Raw genomic sequence first — 12,214 nt, 5'->3', positions numbered from 1 at the left:
ACGAGAGAACTCATTAAATTTATAAAATTCACTACACATTGCTTTCATTGTTTGTTGTTTCCAGTAAAGTAGATGCTACAGGTTGTTGTTTTTCTCGTTATTTGGGAATTGTTTTTTGTTTTGTTTGTCGTGGTCTGTTTTTAGTTGGGTTTTTTTTTTTTGGTCGTTTTCGTTCGTTTGATTGTTTTGTTTTTTGTTATTTTTTTGTTTGTTTATTTTCGTTTAGTCGTTGATTTGTTGTTGGTTTTATTTTTATTTTTTTTTGGGGGGGGGGTTGGTTTGTTTGTTTGATCTTTGTTTGTTTTTTGTTTTTTGTTTGTTTTTTTTTTTTTTTTTTTTTTTTTTTGTTTTTAGTATTTAAGAGGGGCCCCTCTATCTATCTATATATATATATATATATATATATATATATATATATATATATATATATATATATATATATATATATATGCATGTATAGAGAGAGAGTGAGAGAGAGGGAGAGGGAGAGAGAGAGAGAGAGCGAGAGAGAGAGAGAGAGAGAGAGATGTTTGTTTCTAATATGATTTCTGATCACATAGTCTGTCACTTCTGGTTATCAAGAATACATTCTTTGATAGTTAACACCAGACTTTTAAAAAATAGTAAAATGATAGTCTTGATAATATTGAGGTCGTCTGGGAACTTGAAAAGATTTTTTTTTTCTTTTGTAGAATCCAAAATTTAAAGCTTTATTATTATCAATTCTGGGACTAGAGGCAATTTATATATTAGTCTATGTTTTATTATTGTCATAATTTGCAATGATAGATCATAACTATTCTTTAACTGGGTCAGTAGAAAGAAAATTATTTAGAGTTATGTCCTCTCATTAGGCTCCGACATTTGCCTTGGTTTGGCTGTCGCTATGGCAACAGACGACATCAATGATGGGACGGCTTGGTACCATTTTACCATCATAATAGTAATAACACTCTAATTGGCACAATTTGCTACAAACGATACGATGTTGCTTAGCGAGATCTGATTCAAATTACGTAATAAATCTTTTTTTTAATTTACAGACTGGTGATAATATAATAATTTTTAAGGCGGGGGTGGGGAGGGGGGGGGGCGTGTTTTCCTTTGTATTGGCATACCGTTGGATTTTCTGTTTGCAGATCTGTTTTACCTTTGTTAACTTATTTATTTTCTGTCTTTCTTTTTTAGCTTGCTGGATTTTTAAAAATTGTTTTGTTTTGTTTTGTATTTTTCAAATGATTTATTGTGTTTTGCTTTTTGGGGATTTTTTTTACCCCAATGTAAAACTGAAAACCTTTAAGTCAAAAAGCCCCAACTAGAATTTTCTGAAAAGTGTTTTTCTAGATAGGAAGCAAAAGAGTAACTTTTTAAAAATTTACAGAACTCTCTCTCTCTCTCTCTCTCTCTCTCTCTCTCTCTCTCTCTCTCTCTCTCTCTCTCTTCTCTCTTCTCTCTCTCTCTTTCTTTCTTCTCTCTCTCTCTCTCGCTCTCTCTCCTCCTCTCTCTCTCTCTCTCGCTCTCTCTCGCTCTCTCTCTCTCTCTCTCTCTCTCTCTTTCTTCTCGCTATATCTCTTTCTTTCTTATTATTTTTATTATTATTATTATTATCATTATTATTATTATTATTATTATTATTATTATTATTATTATTATTATTATTATTATTATTAATTACTATTATTATTATTATTATTATTATTATTATTATTATTATTATTATTATATTATATATTATTATTATTATATTATTATCATATTATTATCATCATCATCATCAACATCATCATCATCATCATCATCATCATCATCATCATCATCATCATCATTTTTATCATTTTATAATTGTTATTATCATTATTGCCACCCATCCACAGGCGAGCCGTGTACAGCAAGTTTCCAGTGTGCTGATGGATGCTGTCGGGAATACAGACAACACAGGTAAGAAATGGGCACTTATAATATAGATAGAATGAAGTTGACGTCACTCAGGTCTTTGTTATTGTTTTTTTGTCATCCGCGTTTATAAGTACTTCTCACAAAATTATAGATAGTACGCGCTTGGCTAAGAAGCTCATAACATTGCCATCCGGAAGTGTAACGGACTAAGACACAAAACTGTGTGTAACCATGAACTTTTATAGTGTGGTTCCGACAGTTTAGTGAGAAGTACTTATAAACGCGGATGGCAAAAAACAATAACAAAGGTATGAGTGACGTCATCTTCGTTCTATCTATATTAACCAGACTATAAACGTCAAACGTTTAAGGCTACACATAGTTTTGTGTGTTGGTCTGTTATACTTCCGGATGGCAATGTTGAGAGCTTCTTAGCCAAGTGTACATTATCTATACATCATGACCTTAAAGTGGTTAAGAAGCTCAGTGATTGCTTGGACATATTAAGGTCATATTATGACCTTAAAGTTTCTGAAAGCATATTTATTGAGTTGTCTTTAGTAGCGGTCAAGAAAACAAGTGATCCCATTGGTTGAACTGTTGTATACAACTCACGATTTGTTTTCTCTTGTGGTCTTTTGACGTCATTTCTTGGTCTACTGGCCGTGATTTTACAAAGGACACGGTCCTCGCGTATCCATCGTTAACTTTTCGCCTTCGTAAGTCTCTGATTGGGAATCGTTAACTTATAGCCTGACACTGACCATAAAAAGACGTCAAAATGCCTTTTTTATGGCCACAAAAGAAAACAAATCGTGAGTTGTATTCAATTGATCAACCAATGAAATAACTTGTTTCCATGAGCTCTACTAACGACAACTCACTAGGCGGTGCAAAAAACAAATAATGACGCCAAAATGCCAGTCTTTTTGGGTTTCAGTGTCAGGCTATAACTTAACGATGGTTACGGTAGAACCCTCTAGGACTGGCAGTTTGACGTAATTTTTTAGGTTTGTGAAGCGTCTAGTGAGTTGTCATTAGGAGAGCTCATGGAATCAAGTGATTTCATTGGTTGAACTATTGAATACAACTCACGATTTGTTTTCTTTTGTGGCAAAAGACTGGCATATTGACGTCATTTTTTGGTCAGTGTCAGGCTATAGATAGTTCGAAGATGACGTCACGCAGGTCTTTGTTATTGTTTTTTGCCATCCGCGTTTATGAGTAATACTCACTGAACTGTATTAACCCGACTATAAACGTTCATGGATACACACAGTTTTGTGTGCTGGTCCGTTATACTTCCGGATGGCAATGTTATGAGCTTCTTAGCGAAGCGCATACTATCTGTAACTTTACGATGGCAACGCTGATACTGGCCAAAAAATTACGTCAAAAAAATAAAAGACAATCATCACCAAACGAAAGTAGAAAGTGAGTAGTGGTTAGAAGTGTTCAAGGAAATAAATTATGTTTCCATTGGTTGAGTTACTGATTACAACTCACAATTAAACTTTTTCTCGTGATCTTCGTCTTCTTTTATGACGAATTTTAGGTGAGTATCAGGATTTTAGTTAAAGATGGCTACGGTCGAACCAGCAATAAACTCCAGCTCCGTGGACTTTTGACATGACGTACTCCTCACCCGTTCATCATAATCGGGATGATCAATAGACAGAACGAAATTGACGTCACCCAGCTCTTTGTTATTGTTTTCATCCAGACATGTTTATGAGTATCTCTCACTAAATTCTATAGTTGTTTTGCCATCCAAGTTTATGAGTACTTCTCACTAAACTGTATGAGCCAGAATATAAAAGTTCATGGTTACACATAGTTTTGTGTGTTGGTCCGTTTTACTTAGGGATGGCAATGTTGTGAAATTCTAAGCCAAGCGCAAACTGTCTATTAATCAGTTTATTGATAGAACGAAGATGACGTGGCTCAGGCCTTTGTTTTTGTTTTGGCTATAAACGTTCCTGATTACACATAGTTTTGTGTGTTGGTCAGTTATACTTCCGGATGGCAATGTTGTGAGCTTCTTGGCCAAGCGCATACTGTCTATAAAAGTTTAAGATTACACATTGTTTTATGTGTTAGTACGTTATATCTGGCTGGCGGATGTTATGAGTTTTCTAAACTAAGCTATTATTAGCATCAACAGACTATGCGGTTATGTGGTCTAGTGGTATGACACTAGCTTTCGGATAGGAAGGTCCTGGGTTCGAGCCTCGCGCTCGGCGCATAGTTGAGTCCTTGGAAAAGGCTCTTTCCTCACATTCTCTCACCGTACTCAGGTGTAAAATGAGTACCTGGCCGTTAACAGCGTTGTCTTTGTCCGAAAAATTGACCAGGGACCCCTTGTAAAGCGCTTTGAGCACATTTAGTGGATATTGCTCTATAGATAGTTCGAAGATGACGTCACTCAGGCCTTTGTTATTGTTTTTGCCATCCACGTTTTGAGTAATGCTCACTGAACTGTATTAACCCGCTATAAACGTTCATGGATACACACAGCTTTGTGTGTTGGTCCGTTAACTTCCGATGGCAATGTTATGAGCTTCTTAGCCAAGCGCATACTATCTATAGATAGTTCGAAGATGACGTCACTCAGGCCTTTGTTATTGTTTTTGCCATCCAGGTTTGTGAGTTGTTCTCACTAAACTGTATTAACCAGACTATAAAAGTTCATGGTTACACAGAGTTTGTGTGTTGGTCCGTTATACTTCCGGATGGCAATGTTGTGAACTCCTTGGCCAAGCGCATTCTATCTATATAAAGCTCAATTATTATTTATTTAATTATCAACATCAATTTTCTCTGCGCGATCATCGATCACATTTCATAATGTGCTCAAAATGGTCCACATTATGAAAAGTGTTCACTGTTTCTGGAGTCAAAAGCAGTTTGTTTACATTTATTTTTACAATATCCAATCGTTTGACATCAAAATTCATGTGATCGATGACTCGAATGGACGAAAACCTGAATATATTCGGTCATATTCGTATTTCTTTTCGATAGAAACATCTCAGAAACAATCCCATCAACCCCATCCTCCCCCCCCCCCCCCCTCCCCCCTCCTCCCTCCTGCAAGCTGCACCCCACCACTCACGAATCCACCCCCAACACTTTTTTTTATAACAATTGATTACCTCCCTTCGGTTGGATATCGCTACTTTAGTCCATTCATTGATAAGTCCGACTGAAACCAAAGCGTGTAGTATCGAAATACCCAATGTAATCTATTGGAGAGTGCCATATATAGAAAGCTGGAAACGATGTTGTGCCAATCTTGTTATCAATGGCTATTGGAACGTAAATTGGCCTTTTTTGTCTTTTTGGTCCTCCTCCCAACTGTCCTTCTCTCTCTCTCTCTCTCTCTCTCTCTCTCTCTCTCTCTCTCTCTCTCTCTCTCTCTCTCTCTCTCTCATACATACATACACACACACACACACACTCAAAGTGGCTATTTTCGGTCCCCTCTCTCATCCTCTCTCTCTCTCTCTCTCTCTCTCTCTCTCTCTCTCTCTCTCTCTCTCTCTCTCTCTCTCTCTCTCTCTCTCATCTCTCTCAACATACACACACACACACACACACTCAAAGTGGCTATTTTCGGTCCCCTCTCTCATCCTCTCTCTCTCTCTCTCTCTCTCTCTCTCTCTCTCTCTCTCTCTCTCTCATACATACATACACACACACACACTCAAAGTGGCTATTTTCGGTCCCCTCTCTCATCCTCTCTCTCTCTCTCTCTCTCTCTCTCTCTCTCTCTCTCTATCTATCTATCTATCTATCTATCTATCTATCTAACTATCTCCTTTATCTCATCTATTCATCCATCTATCAAATTAACAAGCCTATCTCAGCTCGGGCCGAGTGCGAGATGGAAAAAGTAGGAAACTCCCGATTAATCTGGCAAATCATATTACGAAGACAATAAGGCGTGAATGAACGGTGCACAATGGTGTAGAAATGTGTTGTAAATACGGGAAACACATAATTGGATCCTTGACACAAATAGACTACAACAACAATCTATACGACCTGTTGTTCCAGATAGGTAATTTGTCGTCGGGTGATTTAGACAATGAAAGATTGAAACTATACTCAAGAATGCGCGGCTATGTGCCATGTGGTCTAGTGGTATGACACTCGCTTTCGGATCGGAAGGTCCTGGGTTCGAGCCTCGCTCGGCGCATAGTTGAGTCCTTGGAAAAGGCTCTTTATTTATATTCTCTCACCGTACTCGGGTGTAAAATGAGTACCTGGCAGATAACAGCGTTGGCTCTGTCCGAAAAAATTGCAACATCGCCGAATAGGCGTCATGTCCCGTCCTGCAGTTTAAGTGTTGCTGTTGGCCAGGGACCCCTTGTAAAGCGCTTTGAGCACGTTAAGTGAATATCGGGCTATACAAAAGCTAAATTTTTTAAAGAATATCTCTTAAAGCGGAGAATACGCCATATTTGCGGAGAAATAAAGGCTATTACTAAGAACAGTCATTCGTCTATTGTATTGTGGAAATTATCATAGATCCAGACGAATCTTTTGAGCCATCAACGATCAAAATCGGTCCCTGTAATACAGTCTGTTGGTACGAGCAAATGAACCTGGCAATATGGTGGCCATTGTGCGATTCCAAAAATCAAGTGACCAATCATTATGCCCTCGCATGCGCAGATTTTACATATAATAATTTGAGTCAACGGGTGATAGAATACTTTTCAACAGTCGTAACGTCACTTCCTTCCTAATGACACATGGTAACTTAGTAACACTGGCTCTAAACTATTGGAACAATGGCGGACGCCCGTATGAAATATTTCTCCGGCGAGCATAAAAGCGTATCCAGAGGGCAAAAACCCATAAATTTGATCATGTTTTGACTTTTACACATTCTGATCACACGGCTTATGAAAAGTTCTAGCCAGCATGAAAAATAAAAAGTAATGATTTTCTTTGTTTAGAACCAAGATGGCCGCCGTTGCCAGCGGCGTGACATCAGACTACTGAATCCAATTACCCATAATTTAAGAAAGGTTTGCAACTTACTCCTATATCCATCTGTAAAAAATAGTTTTATAATTTTTAGATTTGCCAGTAGTGCTGTGCTCGTTGACAAAAATTTATCATTGGCTGTTCGGACAATTTTTTACCCCTAACCGACGTGCTCTTATTTACAGGTCTGATAACCCAATTCCTTATGGGCTCATTGTTATATTGGAACTCTCAAAAAAATGATGCAAATATTGTCCATTACAATAATGTTAAACTAGGCCCATAAGTGGGTTCGGATCTCAGACCTGCATATATGTACACGTCGCCCACAACCATATTTCTTTAAAGAATAGATTAAAGAGAAATAACATATGTCTTTTCTGAGGGAGAGACAAAACTAAAAAAAAGAATTAATATTTCTAATCATTTTTTATTTTTTTTTGTCAAGTCACTTTCCGGTATTGCTCTATTCGCTTCACAATTACAAGTATAACAATCTAAAATAGCACTCACAAACACACATACACGCCCAAACAGGCACTCACACTCACGCTTACACACCCACACACACACACACACACACACACACATACACACACACATATAGACAAACAGACACACTCTCATTTATTACTTAAAATAAGAAAACACCACTAATCAAATACATTATGTGAAACATTGATAAAGACTTTAAAAAATAGTTTTTGTAAAAATTAAATGATTTACTTTATAAACAAACAATGAATATATTTATATAATAACTTCAAAAAATAACTGAATACCAAACACAGAACCTTTCGGGCCCTTCTTCAGCCGCCTACAAAACACAATGAAAACAAAAATATATGACTAAAATACCAGATCGACGACAGAGAAGAATTTAGTAACTTATTTATGTTTTCATTGTATTTTTAGTTGGCTGAAGAAGGGTTTTGAGCCCGAAATGTTCCGTGTTTGCCATTTTGTTCTTTTTTTTTTTTTTTTTTTTTTTTTGAAGCTGTTATCTTCATTTTTTGTTTAATGCTTTTTAGTCCACAGCTTCTAGCAGCTTAGTATCACTTTATATATTCAATGTTTTACTTTTGATTTCAAATCCTATGCTTGACACTCCACGAATGAAACACTACAGGCGAATGAGATAATGTGGTAGTGGCGTATGACCTGTTTTGTTGATAAAGGGGAAACCCGAAACGTCCATTTTGTCTGTTTCGGTATATTTAATTGAAGTTTACATTCAATTTCGTATTGTTAATTATTTCTTCGAGCTTCGAGCAGCACCATTTAAACCACGAATAGCCTTTGAATGGTCGCTCCATATAATCTGAGGACCAGGTGTTCAAAATAATCTCCCACCACAAAAGAAGTAATTTGACTTATGAAGATCATAGCATTCTGGAATGTCCATTTATAAGTTCATTTAGATAACTTAGGGAGTCCAATAGCTCAGTTGGTAGAGCACTCGCTTCACACGCAAAGGGACTGAGTTTGATCCGGGGTGAAGTCGGAAAGTACTTTGTGATGGATCGGCGTCCTTGTCCTGGGGGTAGCAAGCAAATTATATTGTCTGTTTCACGTTATTGAAATCGGTATAAAGTCCGGCTCTGCACGTCGCCATCGCTCTGTAGCCCTCGTGACTCTAGAGGACTATTTCTTTCTTCTTTTTTTTTTGTTTTTTAGATAACTGGGTTCTAAGCCATTAAGCAGATGAGGGCGATTCTATATTCCATCCTTTCTTTTACTGGTAACCGATGCAATTGGATTCAATAGTCTGATGTCACGTCGCCCAGCAACGGCGGCCATCGTGATTCCAAACAAAAAAATCGGTACTTTTTATTCTTCATGCTGGCTAAAACTTTTCATATGTCTTGTGATCAGAATGTGTAAAAGTTAAAACATGATCAGATTTATAATGTTTTTTTCCTCTGGATACGCTTTTATGCTCGTGGGAGAAATATTCATAAGGGCGTCCGCCATTGTTCCCTTTAGTTTAGCCAGTTACTAAGTTACCATGCGTCATTACGAGGGAAATGACGTTACGAGTGTTGAAGCGTATTAACCAGTAGACTTTTGACTAATCAAAACATAGAATTTGTGACACACCTTTAAACGTGCACGGACAAACATGGTTATTTATAAACAATAAAGTGAATGAATTCGACCTTTCTCTGATCTTTGTTATTGTTTTCGTACCGCCAAATGGGTGACTGGTCATCACACGATTTTCTCGACCATATTATAAACGTTTAATGTTTACACATATTATAGTTTTCTGTGTTGGTTTTATTAATCAAGCGGTAGAACAGTGGGTATTTTACTTAGGTACCTACCATCGATAGTAAAACCAATGTAGTTTGCTATGTTTACCAATCGCTGTCATTGTTTACATTATGACGACTGTCCGAGAGGCGTGTTTATCTAAGTGTCTATTCAAACAGAATAGAGAATGAATGTTCAAATCTCAAAATAGATCACATCATATCACTCACTTTGTTCGATGTTTAACAAGATGTTCACTTTTGCTTTTCTATCAACCTAATTTCATCACATCACTCACATACACAAACACACCCACCCCAACGCACACCCCCAACCCTTCTCCTATCCCCTCGCCTCGCCCAATTGGATTCAATAGTCTGATGTCACGCGCCCGGCAACGGCGGCCATCTTGGTTCTAAACAAAGAAAATCATTACTTTTTATTCTTCATGCTGGCTAGAACTTTTCATTCCCTTTTCATATGCCTTGTGATCAGAATGTGTAAAAGTCAATACATGATCAAATTGATGGGGTTTTTTTCCTCTGGATACGCGTTTAAGCTCGCCGGGGAAATATTTCATACGGCGTCCGCCATTGTTCCGATAGTTTACTAAGTTACCATACGTCATTAGGAAGGAAGTGACAATACGACTTTTGAAGACTATTACTTCGATCCATCTTTATTTAATAAATAGCTTTATTCCTTCAGACTTTTTCCTTTACGTAGCTTTGTTATTATTTATTTGTTTGTTTTCGGGAGGGAGGTGGGGTTGTTGTTTTTTTCTCGTTTGTTTTTGTTTGTATTTTGTGAGGGGGGGGGTGTGATTGGTTTTTAAATAGAGGTATTATTATTAGAGGTATTCCTCTTTTTGTTATTCAAAGAAGTTAAACAAATTGGTAGTATTTGTGTCAATGAACTTTAGGGGACAAAAATGTTAACTGAATGTAGTTTTTGTCTTTGTTTTCATTTATCTACTGAACTTTAGGAATCTTAAAACAATAATGTTTTGGGAGTCACTAACCTTCAGATCTAGTTTGACTGTATCCATACAATAAGTTTGTACAAATATCATACGCAAACGCATTGGTAAAGAGCAAATATGGCTGTAGGTACAAATAATCTGGTCTGCACGCAGGTGAGTATTTTATCTCAACGCATATGATCGTAGCCTTCGTTAACTTATGGATAGTATGCGCTTGGCTAAGGAGTTCACAACATTGCCATCCGGAAGTATAACGGACCAACACACAAAACTGTGTGTAACCATATCATTCATAGTCAGGTTAATACAGTTAAGTGAGAATTCCTCATAAACAGGATGGCAAAAATCAATAACAAAGACCTTAGTGACGTCAACTATATATATATATATATATATATATATATTCTTTGAGACACTGCACTGCGGTTGACGCCAGGGTTATCCCATTTCTACCTTGAAATAGAAGCTATAGACAAATTTTCATTTGGGAATGAATAAAGGGAATTGTATTTATTTGCTATTTTATTTATTTATTTAGAGAGAGAGAGAGAGAGAGAGAGAGAGAGAGAGAGAGAGAGAGAGAGAGAGAGAAGTGAGATATATAAAAAATATTTTTTTTTTTAATTGATCTTTTTATATAGTGCAATATCCACTAAATGTGCTCAAAGCGCTTTACAAGGGGTCACTGGCCAACAGCGACATTTAACATTTAGGACGGGACATGACGCCTGTTAGGCGATGTAACAATTTTTTTCGGACAGAGACAACGCTGTAAACGGCCAGGTACTCATTTTACACCTGAGTATGGTAGTAGTAGTAGTAGTAGTATAGTAGTAGTAGTAGTAGTAGTAGTAGTAGTAGTAGCAGTAGTTATATGAGTAAAGAGTCTTTTCCAAGGACTCAACTATGAGCCGAGCGAGGCTCGAACCCAGGACCTTCTGATCCGAAAGCGAGTGTCATACCACTAGACCACAAAGCCGCATAAATATATATATATATATATATATATATATATATATATATATAAAGCTAATTGATGCTATACATTTAAGTAAAATTCTGACAACATCTGCCCGTCTGATTAACGTACCAAATCACCCACCTGGCGGTCCAAACTCAAAATGATCAACAAAGAGCCGATTGACGTCAACTTCGTTCCCTCTACTTGCACTATCTTGTCATTAACTTTGATTCTGGAATATTCTATTATAGGAATGAACTTTCGAAATCCCTAATTTGGAAAGAAGATTTTGTGATCAATGAAGACGAAAATAGTGTTTTGAATCGAAGTATCTCTGGAATCACCAATCAACGTATCATGACAGGGACGATTGTGATTAATCTATTTTTAGACATTCATCATCTCTCTCTCTATCTATCTTATATATCTCTCTCTATTTCTCTACCTGTGTGTGTGTGTGTGTGTGAGTGTGTGTGTGTGTGTGCGTGGGCGCGATTATGTATGTGCATGTGTTTGCGTGTGTCTGTGTGTTTTTTCTCTCTGAATCCCTCCTTCTCTCTCTCTCTCTCTCTATCTCTCTCTATCTCTCTTTCTCTCTCTCTCTATCTCTCTATCTCTCTCTATCTCTCTCTTTCTCTCTCTTCTCTCTCTCTCTCTCTCTCTCTCTCTCTCTCTCTCTCTCTCCCTCTCTCCCTCTTTCTCTCTCTTCCTTTTTCTCTCTCTTCCTCTTTCCGTCTCTCTCTCTCTCTCTCTCTCTCTCTCTCTCTCCCTCTCTCTCTCTCTCTCTCTCTCAGTATATTATATAGATAGTGTGCGCTTGGCTAAGAAACTCACAACATTGTCATCCGGAAGTATAACGGACCAACACACAAAACTGTGTTTAACCTTAAACGTTTATCGTCTGGTTAATACAGTTTAGCGATAATTTCTCACAGACATAATTGGCAAAAAAAAAACAATAACAAAGACCTGAGTGACGTCATCTTCGTTCTATCTTTATTTTCATGTCTTTGTATTTATTAAACTCATTAATATTTTTTTTATTGTATAATAAATAACACATGCTCTCAATCTCGTCGTGTATATTATGGACTAAATTCCCAGCACATAACACCGCTTTG

The 12,214-nt window shown here is 37.1% G+C and overlaps 1 protein-coding gene across 1 annotated transcript in view; it reads left to right on the top strand.

Moving 5' to 3' along the window:
- The window catches only part of LOC144957517 (uncharacterized), a 123,086-nt gene that overhangs the window by 108,971 nt on the left and 1,901 nt on the right, over positions 1–12,214 (top strand). Inside the window, exon 4 of the mRNA XM_078888846.1 lies at positions 1,875–1,938. Within this exon, the coding sequence (XP_078744972.1) occupies positions 1,875–1,938 (64 nt within the window). The remainder of the gene's footprint in view (positions 1–1,874; positions 1,939–12,214) is intronic.

The sequence above is a fragment of the Berghia stephanieae genome, chromosome 12 (genome assembly GCF_034508935.2).
Source record: "Berghia stephanieae isolate SIO BIC M18660-M18661 chromosome 12, UCSD_Bste_1.3, whole genome shotgun sequence".
Lineage (NCBI taxonomy): Eukaryota > Metazoa > Mollusca > Gastropoda > Nudibranchia > Aeolidiidae > Berghia > Berghia stephanieae.
Note: the sequence above shows the minus strand (reverse complement) of the source record. Positions and strands in the feature narration are given on the sequence as shown.